The sequence below is a fragment of the Drosophila innubila genome, chromosome X (assembly GCF_004354385.1).
Source record: "Drosophila innubila isolate TH190305 chromosome X, UK_Dinn_1.0, whole genome shotgun sequence".
Taxonomy (NCBI): Eukaryota; Metazoa; Arthropoda; class Insecta; order Diptera; family Drosophilidae; genus Drosophila; species Drosophila innubila.
Genome location: NC_047626.1, coordinates 39,034,312 through 39,050,223, shown reverse-complemented (window position 1 = coordinate 39,050,223; position 15,912 = coordinate 39,034,312). Strand labels below are relative to the sequence as shown.

At 33.3% G+C, this 15,912-nt stretch overlaps 1 protein-coding gene across 1 annotated transcript in view; it reads left to right on the top strand.

Moving 5' to 3' along the window:
• LOC117779549 (ran-binding protein 16) overlaps positions 1–15,912 on the top strand; it is a 161,591-nt gene that overhangs the window by 71,127 nt on the left and 74,552 nt on the right. Inside the window, exons 10-13 of the mRNA XM_034615785.1 lie at positions 12,781–13,186; positions 13,244–13,382; positions 13,440–13,517; positions 13,585–13,646. Of these exons, the coding sequence (XP_034471676.1) occupies positions 12,781–13,186; positions 13,244–13,382; positions 13,440–13,517; positions 13,585–13,646 (685 nt within the window). The remainder of the gene's footprint in view (positions 1–12,780; positions 13,187–13,243; positions 13,383–13,439; positions 13,518–13,584; positions 13,647–15,912) is intronic.

Here is a 15,912-nt window from a genome sequence, read left to right as displayed (position 1 = left end):
GGTTTGGAAACGGTTGAGGTTTCAATTTTAACGGGATTTAGCGTTTTCCCGCTAAAATAGCGATTTTTTCAAAAAGTCGTAGAACAAACATTTCTAGATTTTCGAAAAGGAATAAATCCCCATCATTACATTTAACCTTCTTTAGCGCTTTGATGCAAACAGACAAACAGACTAACAGACAAACAAACTGACATTTCATTTTGAGAAGTCCACTTTAATTTTAAAATTTATTTATCTTTTGAACCAGTTATCGGATTTGGGTGATTGAAGTATCAATCGACGCTTATTTTTCAATTGAAAAAACAAAATAATCATTATTTACGGTCCCTGCTTAAAACTCTAAATATCACGCTTTGTTGCCTTTCACTCGATGTAGCGTAGAGCTGGTTCAAGTAGATCATACGTCTTACAAACAGAGCTAGTGTAGCAGGGTCTCCCTCGAATTCGGGTACATTTCGTATTTTATGCAACAATGGACTTAACGTCTGATCATTTAGTTGACCTACTCGTGGTTGTGGTGGTGTTAGAACTTTGTTTTCAAAATTTAGCTTTGGTTCTGTTTGTGTCGTGGTTTTTTATGTTGTTTATAGCATTTATTTGGTCTTAATCGATATTATTGCGCTTCCAAATGTAACCTACAGGTTACTTTGGTACAGCGGTGGGCAAGCCCTTGCTCTCGCTACTCACAAAACTCAAACAACAACAACAACTTGCTTCTTGTACACTGTGTGAAAAAGTAAGGTTGGTTTTGATGCGTTTTGATTTTTACTACATAATAAGCGTTCGACTTGCAAATAAAATTAATTAGAACTTTTTTTTAGCGTATATTTGTTTTGGTTTGTTAAAACCAACAACAATCACACAGATTTTACGTCGCGACGCACAGAGTCATAAATGTGTTCATTTTGCTTTAATTTATGACTTCAGAAGTTGTGTTTGTTGTAGATGTTGTTGTAGTGCTCACGATTGCAAATTCCTTGCCCACCGCTGCTTTAGTATATCGAAACTTATACCTTATTATTTTGTGATTAGGAAATTGCACCTTCGACACTTATACCTTAAGTGATTTAATTATTTAGCGTCGGTTCTTAAATTTTATTTAAGCAATTGCTTAAATTTCACTTATGTGGCAGTCACGTTGTGTTTAAAATAAAATATTTTCACTAAGTGCAGTCACAGTGTGTTACAACGGGCCACTATGCCTTAAACCTTAAAGTTAACCGTAACTCTTTTTGTGCGGCAATTCACGTGCTCAAATTTAAAGGATCACTTGGTCGTACAAGGATTCTTAACCACTGGATTGTAGAAGGATCTTCATATTACTATGACTTGATATCCAATCGGCTGAGCCAATAAATTGTTTCGCTTATACATTTTTACCTAAAAGTAAATTTCACTTCATATTTAATTATTGGGTTTATTGCTTAGAACTTTTTCGATTCTAAACATCTTTAAAATTAATTTTACAATTGATCAGAGCTTAACATTAGGCCAAAAGCTTTCTATGCTGTTTTGAAATGTGGGAATTTTCGTGCGGAGAGTTTGACAGGTTTAAGTTGCGACAGTGATTTAGACTGTAAATTGCAATATTGCTATGTCGGAGATTCCCATAATAGGAAAAGAATTTGTTTAGATGGGTTCAGTTTGTGTACTGCTTAGTCGTCTTAGCCTGAAGGGGAACACATGCTGATCGTGCGCTACCGTGGGAGTGAGAATGTGGAGTTGTTTATAGTTGGGCCATTTAGGCTTGACATAGAAGAATTATACATAGGTTAATATGTCACTATATATACATATATATATTAAGTTAACAGGGAATATCTTGCAAGCCCCTCCAAAAGTATTTCGGACACTCAATTTTTATCTATAAAAAATATTTTGTAACCCGGGCACCATACAAGTTTATTGATTCTTAATCCGATCACATTAACCTGCTTGTACATATGTAAGAAAAGGTTGTCCTAATTAACAAGTGTCAGAATTATTGAAAAAGAACAGTAATTTATTTTTGCGTAAAAGAAGTTTATTGTAAGTCAGCGCTCTGCCAGGCCATTAAATCTTCGGCTGCCGAGCAGCATCTAAGTGACTGGTCTAAGAGCATCCTACAGTTGAGTATACTAAAGATTTTTTACTTTTAAACAGTCTATGCTTTTTCCACAGTAAGTACGGGGTCTATTTTTTAGTTGAGTATGCGCGACTGTAGTTGACGCTCAGCAGAACGAATTGTGCTGCAATCCGTACCTAGCTTAAAAAAGAAATATATCTTTTTTAAAAACTAGTGGGAAAGGCTACAGTCGAATGTAGAAAAAAACAAACAGTGGTGAAAATTAAATACAATAAATCGCAATAAATATTAGGGTTGTTGATAATATATCAATATGTCGATATTTTTTTCCAAAACAAATATATTTATATCGTAATATTTTGTTTGTCCAAATATCGAGTATGCGATATTTTTTCGGTATATTTTTTGATATTTTGTGTTGGTCACCCCCAAAATAGTGAGCTGAAGTTAGATCTCAGCTTGCTGGATGCTTCATGGGAAAGTGATCCCTTGCAATTCTGGAATTCGCATAAGGCGTCCATGCCGGGACTTTATAAAATCGCCTTAAGATACCTCATCAACCCTGGTAGCTCAGTGCCTTCGAGCGACTGGCGTCTGCTATAAAATGTGTCATCTGTGACTCGTAGCCGAATGACAGATCTCAACATAACATAAGCGTATTTTTAAAGTCCGTGAATTCAAAGTATTGGAACTTAAAGTTCGTTCTTTTTCATATTATACAATTAAGTTCCTTCGTTATATAACATATTTATATCGAGGCCTCAAAATTTCTGATATCCAATTTTGTGACGAACAAAATTCAGTTTAATCTAAAATTTTAAATAAAAATATAAATTAATAAAAAAAAAGCGAAAACTGGCATTGTGCACTGTGAGCAAAAAGGGTGAGCTTCTTTGTCCATAAAAATTACTTTTGCGCAGTGCCGAATGCCGAACGAAATTGTAAGTATCACAACATATTAAAATTTAACAGAAATCGTTCGAGCCGTTTTGTCAGAAGTCGCCAAAATGTAAGCTAAAAAACTTTATTTCACCTGTAAAATGTTACCTGAGTACTTTAGAAAAAAAGGTTAAAGGAACGCCTAAAAGCCCTCAAAGACACATTTTCCAATGATATATAGAACATATCTGTAGCTTCTATGGTTTGGAAACGGTTGAGGTTTCAATTTTAACGGGATTTAGCGTTTTCCCGCTAAAATAGCGATTTTTTCAAAAAGTCGTAGAACAAACATTTCTAGATTTTCGAAAAGGAATAAATCCCCATCATTACATTTAACCTTCTTTAGCGCTTTGATGCAAACAGACAAACAGACTAACAGACAAACAAACTGACATTTCATTTTGAGAAGTCCACTTTAATTTTAAAATTTATTTATCTTTTGAACCAGTTATCGGATTTGGGTGATTGAAGTATCAATCGACGCTTATTTTTAAGTAGAATTTAAAAAAATAAAAATTGTACCAAAAGGCCCATTAGCTGCAATCATTTAAATTTTTCCCCTCCCACTTACACCCCCGTATCTCAAGACCCAGTTGGTTAGAAAAAGTTTCAGTATGCCATTTTGTAGGTTAAGACTAAACTTTTCGATCGGTATATAACTCGATCTGATCGGACAGTCGTAGCATATTTTTCAACTTAGCTGTATATATTGTTAGTCGCCTTTCGCACCTTTCGTCACTAACGCGAACTGCCGTCCGCAGTGATGTATCATAATATATACCATGCTTATACAGTGCATTAAGTTGCTTTAATTGAAAGCGACTTACCTTAAACCGCCTTTGTAAAAACTTTTTAATGCGATTTAACGTTAACAGAGATTCAGCGAAGCTCGCTTTTTAAACCCGTCGCTAATTTTTTACGCCGCTTTAAATATACGTATAAGCACATCGCTTTTAAAATGTACTTTAAGACCGCATGGTTTTATATACAACTACTAAGTGCCATTAAAATTGCAACGATATGTTATATATTTAATTTATACACAATAATAACATAATAAAGTCGCACGTATAAACACTTAAAAAAATATGTTGTATGAACATACGGCTTAAGTTAAAATCAGATTTAGCTGCTCTAAAAACATGGTAATATACTAAAATTAAGGTTATAAGCAAGGCTGCAAACCACCAAAATTTTGGAAAAGGTTCGGTTCGATGGTTCGAACCCTAGAGCAAGACTTAGGTTCGGTTCGGAAACCGGCTTATATACCTCCTAAACCCAAGGTTTGGGTTCAAACCTTGGTTCAATTATGTGCAAGAAAAATAGTAATTTTTTGTGTATAACTTTTCTTGATTTTTTAATCGAAGTACATTTTAAAAATAATAAAATATAATAGTCTAAATTAGTCTTAAGATGACCTATTATTTTATGGTTTTTTATTATGTTATTATATAATTTAAGTGAACTTGTTTTGTTTCCGCGCGGTTGGACGCCTAGCGTCGCAAACTAGTGTGACCAACGCAACACCAAAAAGTAACCAAATGTTGAGTGGTCACATTGGGGCTGTGGTTTGCTTACATTTTAAAATGCGCTAAACTTGAAAAATAAATTAAAAGAATAGATTTTAAGATATGGAGAAGGGATTGTTGGCATATTGCCCTAAGCTGAAGGAAAAAGAGAAGGAGGCACGCAGGCTACGGTCATATTGGGTCAATCTATAAAAATTGCATCGAAATGCTTTTTTCATCCTGGTCATATAGGATGGTGTACTTCTCCACTTCTTTTATCCACTTTATCTTATCGTCTTATAAAAAAGTCCAAGCGTGTTCTTTTCACTTTAAGTTTTGCCATTTTAATTCAATGTATTATCTCTTGTGTGCACAACCAACAGCTGACATTTCTCTAATGGCTGTCCTTATATTGAACAACACATATAAATGGTCAGTCGACTGAGAAGTATCAGCTGAAGCGAGATAATTTTTCTTGCGTTCCGCCACTGTTTTTTATATGAAGTTTGGCTTAGCAAACGGAATTTTTTCGATGTGAGTACCTACCTTAAACACTAAATTGCAAGAAAGTTTCGATTGAAGCTTATTTAGTTCTGCAAATTAACTACGATGAACAAACTCCAGTGAGTTGTCGATGTTTTCATGGAAATCGATTCAATCAACTAGAAATATCGTCGCTTTCACGAAAGTCGAGCTGTTGATATTTCGATGTATGTTTACATCACTAATAAATAGAATGTAATTATTATTTTTTCAAACTAGTCTTTTTATTTAAGAAATGGGTTCGGTTCATGTTCGGGTTCACGCAGTATACAACATCAAATGTTCGCACTTTTTTCCGTGAAAACGGTCGTACTTTAAGAGGTCAATTTCTGAGTCTAATATGACTCTTTTTTGACACAGAAATAAATGCTTTCACCCTCCTAAGCATTGAAAACGCACAGAAAATGCTCGTAAAAGTATCATTTTTAGGCACTTAAATCGCAACGAAAAAGGTTCATTTCAGACACTTGATTGAAACATTTTTTTGGAATAATTTCAATCAATAAAATTCAGATTTTATATTTGCTTTTTATTTTTCTCAAAAAGTATACGGAAAATTGGAAAAATCTTAAAAATTAATTCTTAAATTCTATGTATATGTGTATTATTATATAAAAAATATGGAAATCTTTCAAACTAAATCTTAAATTTTAACCCATATATAAACCATTAATTTTCCTTAGTCAAATGTTTTTTAGCTTTATTATAATATTTAATTCTGTCATTTGCAGTTTGACACCATTTGCTGGAAGTTGATGACATCTGTTTTTCATCCACGGCAAATTTTTGATTAAAAGCACCTTAAAAGAGTAAAAAAAACGTTATTTTAAAAACATAGAAAAAACATTTTTGTAAAGAATGGAAAAATGGATTAAAGTCAAATATTTTAAGTGCAACAATTATTACTTCTCACGGCTGTCGCTATCGCCATGCTCAGAACACACTTTTTAGTGTGAGTCCCCTTCCATGAATACTTAACAGCAATCTTATTCAAAAAAATTTTCTTCCAAATTGTGCGCAAAAATTTTGCAGGATCAGAAATGTTGTAATTTTTGATTTCTGATTCCTATAAAAAAATGAAAATATAAAAAAAAAGAAACGACTGCATTTTATTGAAAATTACAGAGCATTTTTAGTTATTCTTACCAGTTGTTCACACAATTCTGCTGAATTAATTAAATCCTCTTCAAATTTTTCGATGTCTTCAATTTTATTGAAGGATTTTGGTGGTAGCAACACACGAGGCTTATTTCCTTGAACAAGCTTTCGTTGTGCTATCACTTCCGTTAAAATGAGAGCTTGAATGTTAGTGTTATCAGCTTCCAATTTAATTAAGCGTTCATTAAGATCTATAAAAATATATTTTGGTTTAGTCTGTAAATTGAAAAGTCTTTATTCTATACCTTCTACATTTTTGTTTAATTTTTGCAGTTGGTCGTAAATAAGCTGCAACATATCTTAAAAGGGCAAAATTACTTAGTTTTCTTTGAAGATAGATTTTCAAACCTATACTTACTTGATGTGGATGGATTCGCATAGCTAGAAGTTAGCTGAGTATAGGCAACTTCATTGGCCAAGGTTGATTCATCTGAATGCGTGCCAGTGCTAAAAAATTGCTCAGTGAAATCATTCATTATGAATTAATGGAATAACAATTATGCACGATGGTGACAAAAGATTAAAAATAATAGCTTTTCGTGTAACGTCTGCTACTTTATGAACTATTGGTATGTCACTAATAACTAGTGATTGGGATAATTTTATGCCTAAAAGGCTTGATTTTAGAGGTAACGTAAAAAGATCTTCATTAAGTAAAATTTCATTTGATTTTACAAATACCTCGTTGTTTGCTTCCACAAAATTATTAATTTTAAAAACTCTGGAATCTACAATGTATATGTGGTCTGGAGCATTTATGGACATATATATGCTTTTATTTTGAATTGAGAAAATATTTCCATTCAAACATCTTTTTAAAACTTTTGATTTGGAATCTCTTCTTAATGTGCTATTCATACTTTGCTCTACGAGGCGATTATATATCTGCGTAGCAACTTGTGTTCCCTTTCTAACCATTTTTTTTACATTGCATAAATAACTTTCATATTTGAAAGCACTGAAAGAATGTAAACTTGATTGGTAAAAAAATGCATTCATCTGCCAAATGCGATAAACAATGAAAATTATGTTTTAGAAAAGTTGCATCATAAAGCTCTGGCAATTTGCTTATAAAACTACGAATCAATTCTTTAGCGCACACATTTTTACTTAAGCAATGCTCATCACTAAGCAGAATTCTTATAGCAATGCTTAATTGCATAAAATGTTCGTATCGGCTTTCAGTTAAAACTCCTTTTAAAACTACTGGTCCAGTGTATAGTAGGAATTGCCTAAACTCAACGGCATTCCACCTATCCATATCTAAAATACTTCTGGGTTTTCTGTCAAATTCCTTACTTATATCTGTCTTTAAAGACATGAACAGGTTATTTAAATAATCAATTTTTTCTTTAGATAAAGAGTAGTTCTGGCCTCTAATTTTTATCCATCCATTCAACATACTTTTCATTACCCCGAGGCAAACTGTATGCATATAATCGAATGGGAATTGGCGCACTATGTCTAATGGAAGCTCTTCAATTTTAAGTGGATGCAGAATGTTATGGTGTTCGACTTGTGTTCTATTTGTAAATTGGTCATCCGTTCTTGGTAAGCTTTCTTGAAGTTAATATATTATTCTTCTTTGGAAGCTCTCACCTCGTTGATGACACTTGTGCAACAAAATAGGCGCTATGACTTTTACTTCCAAGAACAAAAGCTCTAGCGGGCGAGTCGCAAATAAAGGCTCTAACCTTTACTTCGAAATGATTTGATTTATAGACAAAACCAGAAGAAATAAGAGAAGAAAGTTCAGAAATAAATAAATTAAGATATTCGTTAATATCTTTTGGCTTGCTCTCTCCACAAAAGACGCCTGCTAGCAATACAGGGGAAGTTCTGTCAACATTTATTAAAGTCGGCCATGCCTGCATGTTAGAACTTTTAAAGAGTGGTAGCCCATCAATATTTATATTAATGTATAATTCCTTTTCATTAAAAGAAAAGTTTTCAAAAAAAATCAGTCAAGCAATCAGCGATTCCATAATGCATATATTCACCGCCATTCATTGGGACCCAAAAACCATCTTTAGGTGTTTTTTTTTTTAAGTTCTGGAATCCAACGACAAATCAGGTGATATATGCCGCAAGATCTTAAGAAGCTCATTTAAAGCCGAGCAAGAAATATTAAATGCAACAGCCCTATCAAGGTCTTCCGAAGGTTCAGACAGGTCACTACTATCACTTGAGTATCCATCATTTTCAATAAAATTTTGCTCCAAAAAATTTCCTTAATCCATTAGGGGTTCATTGAATACGTCCAGCTCTGATGGCAGAGGCGTCTCACAGCGTCGATTCTTTGCCTTCAGGGCATTAATTATTTTTTTACACTCAGACCGGCTTGATCTCTGGACACTCATTTTGGCTTTAAATTATAAATCTCAGTTGAAACACTTTCTTTTACTTAATTTTAAACACTTTGTTACACTTTTTTAAGCACGTCCAACTGACACTTCTTCAATGTTCAAGCTAAATAAAATTGTCAATTTTAGAACATTTTGCGATAAGCGATCTGCACACCGTTTTTACTTTGTACTTACTTACCGCAGCTCCGAATATGCTCACACATACATAAGAGCTCTTTTTGAGCCTATGTGGAGCAACCCGCAAATTTGCTCAGAAAATGCTCTTATATATGTGCCTACTCAGAAAACACTCTTAAAATCGGCTCTTTTCAGACACAATTTAGAGCGCTCCTAACTTTGCTGGCTGGGCTATAGAGAAGTCATCCCATACAACTGAAAGCGTCTCAGCTAAAAGCATGACGGGGCGTCCACTGTGTAATTTTTCGGTGGACGCGTCGTTTGAGGAAATTATTTTTGGTTTCGATTCAGTTGGCTGGCCGAGCTCGTTACTGGCACAGCAAGCGAAACACAAAACATGCGTGCTATGAAATACCCTTAAGCTATAAAAAATAATTGTCTTTGATATTTTATTAAGGCCAAGGTTGATTCATCTGAATGCGTGCCAGTGCTAAAAAATTGCTCAGTGAAATCATTCATTATGAATTAATGGAATAACAATTATGCACGATGGTGACAAAAGATTAAAAATAATAGCTTTTCGTGTAACGTCTGCTACTTTATGAACTATTGGTATGTCACTAATAACTAGTGATTGGGATAATTTTATGCCTAAAAAGGCTTGATTTTAGAGGTAACGTAAAAAGATCTTCATTAAGTAAAATTTCATTTGATTTTACAAATACCTCGTTGTTTGCTTCCACAAAATTATTAATTTTAAAAACTCTGGAATCTACAATGTATATGTGGTCTGGAGCATTTATGGACATATATATGCTTTTATTTTGAATTGAGAAAATATTTCCATTCAAACATCTTTTTAAAACTTTTGATTTGGAATCTCTTCTTAATGTGCTATTCATACTTTGCTCTACGAGGCGATTATATATCTGCGTAGCAACTTGTGTTCCCTTTCTAACCATTTTTTTTACATTGCATAAATAACTTTCATATTTGAAAGCACTGAAAGAATGTAAACTTGATTGGTAAAAAATGCATTCATCTGCCAAATGCGATAAACAATGAAAATTATGTTTTAGAAAAGTTGCATCATAAAGCTCTGGCAATTTGCTTATAAAACTACGAATCAATTCTTTAGCGCACACATTTTTACTTAAGCAATGCTCATCACTAAGCAGAATTCTTATAGCAATGCTTAATTGCATAAAATGTTCGTATCGGCTTTCAGTTAAAACTCCTTTTAAAACTACTGGTCCAGTGTATAGTAGGAATTGCCTAAACTCAACGGCATTCCACCTATCCATATCTAAAATACTTCTGGGTTTTCTGTCAAATTCCTTACTTATATCTGTCTTTAAAGACATGAACAGGTTATTTAAATAATCAATTTTTTCTTTAGATAAAGAGTAGTTCTGGCCTCTAATTTTTATCCATCCATTCAACATACTTTTCATTACCCCGAGGCAAACTGTATGCATATAATCGAAATGGGAATTGGCGCACTATGTCTAATGGAAGCTCTTCAATTTTAAGTGGATGCAGAATGTTATGGTGTTCGACTTGTGTTCTATTTGTAAATTGGTCATCCGTTCTTGGTAAGCTTTCTTGAAGTTAATATATTATTCTTCTTTGGAAGCTCTCACCTCGTTGATGACACTTGTGGCAACCAAAATAGGCGCTATGACTTTTACTTCCAAGAACAAAAGCTCTAGCGGGCGAGTCGCAAATAAAGGCTCTAACCTTTACTTCGAAATGATTTGATTTATAGACAAAACCAGAAGAAATAAGAGAAGAAAGTTCAGAAATAAATAAATTAAGATATTCGTTAATATCTTTTGGCTTGCTCTCTCTCCACAAAAGACGCCTGCTAGCAATACAGGGGGAAGTTCTGTCAACATTTATTAAAGTCGGCCATGCCTGCATGTTAGAACTTTTAAAGAGTGGTAGCCCATCAATATTTATATTAATGTATAATTCCTTTTCATTAAAAGAAAAGTTTTCAAAAAAATCAGTCAAGCAATCAGCGATTCCATAATGCATATATTCACCGCCATTCATTGGTACCCAAAAACCATCTTTAGGTGTTTTTTTTTTTAAGTTCTGGAATCCAACGACAAATCAGGTGATATATGCCGCAAGATCTTAAGAAGCTCATTTAAAGCCGAGCAAGAAATATTAAATGCAACAGCCCTATCAAGGTCTTCCGAAGGTTCAGACAGGTCACTACTATCACTTGAGTATCCATCATTTTCAATAAAATTTTGCTCCAAAAAATTTCCCTAATCCATTAGGGGTTCATTGAATACGTCCAGCTCTGATGGCAGAGGCGTCTCACAGCGTCGATTCTTTGCCTTCAGGGCATTAATTATTTTTTTACACTCAGACCGGCTTGATCTCTGGACACTCATTTTGGCTTTAAATTATAAATCTCAGTTGAAACACTTTCTTTTACTTAATTTTAAACACTTTGTTACACTTTTTTAAGCACGTCCAACTGACACTTCTTCAATGTTCAAGCTAAATAAAATTGTCAATTTTAGAACATTTTGCGATAAGCGATCTGCACACCGTTATTTTAAGCGAGGTTTTTACTTTGTACTTACTTACCGCAGCTCCGAATATGCTCACACATACATAAGAGCTCTTTTTGAGCCTATGTGGAGCAACCCGCAAATTTGCTCAGAAAATGCTCTTATATATGTGCCTACTCAGAAAACACTCTTAAAATCGGCTCTTTTCAGACACAATTTAGAGCGCTCCTAACTTTGCTGGCTGGGCTATAGAGAAGTCATCCCATACAACTGAAAGCGTCTCAGCTAAAAGCATGACGGGGCGTCCACTGTGTAATTTTTCGGTGGACGCGTCGTTTGAGGAAATTATTTTTGGTTTCGATTCAGTTGGCTGGCCGAGCTCGTTACTGGCACAGCAAGCGAAACACAAAACATGCGTGCTATGAAATACCCTTAAGCTATAAAAAATAATTGTCTTTGATATTTTATTAAGAAAAAAATCGTTAATCTTATAATTTTATAAATGTATATAATAAAAAATATGCGATGTGTTGTTTTTATAAGTGTAAAAGCTTAATGATTTTTTATCTTACACCCTAGCTGTGAGAAAACTAAAGATTAAATAAATATTAAATTATTTAACTATTCTTATTTGTTATTCAAATATATTATATTAAATAAAATAAAGCTTAAAATCACTTTTTTTTTTTGCTAAATGGCAGTTATATGGATCAGTGTCGTTTTCAACAACAAATAATAATAATACTAAAAATAAAAATATCAGAATATCTTGCGCAGTTTATAAGTTATTAATTTATTTTATAAAACTGCTCAAAATCCCCATAGTGCTCTGATAGCGCGCAAGCAGCGCGCGTCGAAAAGTCATACAAAATGAGAATATTCATCTCTCGCTCTCTTTGGACATACGTGTCCTTATGTAGCGAGACAGAGAGAGATGTATTTGGGCGCGCAGGCTCATCTCTATGTATGCGTGCATCTTACAATAAGTGTGTGCATATGTATGGGCTGCTGAGAGAATTGACAACATCGCTTTGTTTATAAGTTGCTTCGCTTTAAAATTTGTATGTAAGCTCTAATACCCTGTACAAATAAGTTTTTTAATGAAGAAATTTCAAGCGCAAATAAATATTTAAAATTAAAAAAAACAACACATCGCATATTTTTTATTATCTACATTTATAAAATTATAAGATTTACGATTTTTTTCTTTATAAAATATTAAAGACAATTATTTTTTATAGCTAAAGGGTATTTCATAGCACGCATGTTTTGTGTTTCGCTTGCTGTGCCAGCAACGAGCTCGGCCAGCCAACTGAATCGAAACCCAAAATAATTTCCTCAAACGACGCGTCCACCGAAAAATTACCCAGTGGACGCCCCGTCATTCTTTTAGCTGAGACACTTTCAGTTTTATGGGATGACTTTTCTATAGGTTATTTGCTTAGTGACGATATACTCTTGTATTAATTTTTTAAGTAACGGGTATAAAAATGAAAGTTGCTTTGGTAAAAATTAAAATCTGACTTTTACCAACTGCTATTTTTAAATTTCAGTTACTACACGGATTACTTACCAATACTTCTTCGTGCGGTGGAACTCTGGGCGCATGAACCTGCCATTACCACGCCAGTGTTAAAGCTGTTCGCCGAACTAGTGCATTGCCGCACACAACGTTTAGCTGGCAATGTTTCCAGTCCCATGGGCATTTTACTGTTCCGTGAAGCATCGAAACTAATTTGCATTTACGGCAATCGTATTTTGCACCTAGAAGTGTCGAATGATCAACTTTATCCTATGAAATTAAAGGGCATATCAATTTGTTTTTTAATTTTAAAAAATGCACTTGGAGGAAACTATGTCAACTGTGGGGTTTTTAAATTATACGGTGATGACACTTTGCACAATGTTCTTGATATTATCGCACAGCTAATTCTTTCTATACGACAAAGTGATCTACTGGTAAATCTTATATACAATATTAATAAAAGACAAAACACTAAATAGATTTAATTACAGGAATACCCTAAATTGGCCTCATCATATTACAATTTATTAAATTGTCTATCTCAAGACCATGTTACATACCTTGCTGCTTTAGAACCACGCGCGTTTGTCTATATTCTGGAAAGTTTGACAAAAGGACTTGCTGCATTGGGTACGTATGCGTCTCTAAATTTACACTTATTGTGAATTCATTTTTGTTAAATTACAGACTCTGCAATTTATATAAGCTGTTGCACTATTTTGGATAGCATCGTTTCGTACATCTTTAAGCTGCTTCAACTAAAAAGTACAGATAAATACAAATGTGCATATGTATTATATGCTTATAATTTTATTCATTGCTTTTATTACAGTTTCTACATTCCCTAATAAGAAGCTACGACGATTGACACGGGAAAATTCACAATTTCTTAAGGTCTGTGTTGTATCCTAAGAAATTAGAACTAGAAATCAGAATTGACTAGTAGTTTCATATTTTAAACCCCATAAAGTACATTGTGCGTGATGTCACTTTATTTATGTTATAAGGGACCTTAAGGAAGGCCTTTTGTTTTGAGCTATTTGTTGGCACAGATGTTGCCACAAAGAGCTTGCGTATAGTCTTCGCAAACGACACATTTCGGCAACTATGTGGATTTCGTAAGCACACTAAGTACTCAGTATCTTGTGTGTATTGCTCCGTAGCTAAAATTGTTAAGAAATTAGGTAAATTATAGAATGTATATGTCAAAAGTCCAAAACATGTCAAATTTATGACAAGGTTTCATAGGGTACGCACCCTGTATTAAGATATAAAGATAAAGATATTCGACGCACACTTCAATAAAATTGTTATATGTGCATTAGGGTGGAGTGAATTTGACTTTTTTTTTCGAAAACATTGTATCTTCAATGAACGATACGTTATAAGGGAAATTTCTGTAAAAAAAATTAATTTTTTTTGGTGGTCATTCGGACATGGCTCATCGACGATCAGTTTTGAAAAATCAGTCAAAAACTCAAAAAAACCGTCATAACTGTGATCTAATCTCAAAAGATATGTATGTAAAAAATAAGTTTTATTTTTCTTAGTTAGCCCCAACTGTTGGCCTTTTAAAACCATATCTACTGTTAAGATCGGTGGAAAAACATCGGACTTACAGATTTTTTAAGAATACCAAAACTAGTAATTATCCGTTACATTTCTTTTGGAATGTGTGCAATGTTTGAAGAAGGCACGTTATTTTTGGCAAATGTTTGAATACAGTTTTAAGGTTGATTAATTTAACAATATGGCTGTGAAAAGGTTGTGAAATGGGCTGGCACTATAAAAGGTACACGTACCGGCATTACCGCTTTGGAATTCAAGTACCTGTTTTTGGAGGATGACTTCCAAAAAAATTGATTTTTTTTTACAAATATTGCTTTTATATCGTATCATCCATTATAGATACACCGGTTTCGAAAATAAAAATAAATCATTTTCATATGACAAAATTTTTTAAGATTGTTTTTTTTTTAAAGCTGAAACCGATTTTCAAAAGCTTTACGTTTTCTGCAAGTCAATGAATATATCTGTAATTCAATTCAACACAGTCTAAGATTTAAACCGTAGTTTGAGAGCCATTAATTTTTGAACTAAGAAAATTATGATTTTTTTTATAGCTTTTTACGATTGTGGAGCGGCATGACCTTTAGTCAATCTCACAGAATATCAATTTGTTGTTGTCTTACACATTTTGACCATTTTTGACTTAAATCAACCAATGTGACAGGGTGTGTTTCTGATAATGGGTTATATACCAAATTTGGTTTAAATCGGTTCACTATTTAATCGACGATCGGTATAAAATCCACCTTTAGTATGAAAATCTTTCTCATTTTCTAAAATATTTCAACCAAACTCACAAATTTTGTATTCTATGTTGTCTTATACATCTTCACCAATAACGGTTCAAATCTGTTTACTATATCATATAGATGCCATAGGACCGATCGGCCTAAAATAAAATATAAGTATGAAAAACTTTTTTGTTTTTTGAGATATCTTAACCAAACTAATAGAATATGCATTTGAGTTGGTCTTATGCATTCTGACAGAAGTTCATACACATCGGTCCACTATATCATATAGCTGCCAGACTACCGGTCGGTAGAAAATCAAGGTTGGGTATAAAAACTTTTGTTGTTTTTTAAGATATCTTTGTGTATCCTTAATTGCCCTTAACATTCTAAACAAATTTGGTTGACTATATCATATAGTACGAAAAACTTTTTTATTTTTTTAAGTTATCTGTACCAAACTCAAAAATTATGAATCTCTTATCGTCTTTTACAACCAGTCCAAGTTTGGTTGGAATCGGACTACTGTAACAAATAACCGATCAGTCGAAAATCAGCTTTTGCTTGAAATTTGCTTGTTTGCTTATATACTAATAACTTAGCCGTCTCTCCATCCATTTTAACGGTAAACATATTTTACGGCGGGTAATTTATATGGCTTTATATATATTTTTTTCTTTAAATTTTCCTCCAATCAGTCAAAAAATCATAAAAAAATGTACAAAAAAAAAATCATTATTTTCTTAATTTAAAAATTTATGGCTCTAAAAATACTAGTTAAGATCTTAGACTGTGCTTAAATGAATTACAGATATATTCAAAAGCTTTCAGAAAAAGGAATTTGCATTTTCGAGTAATGA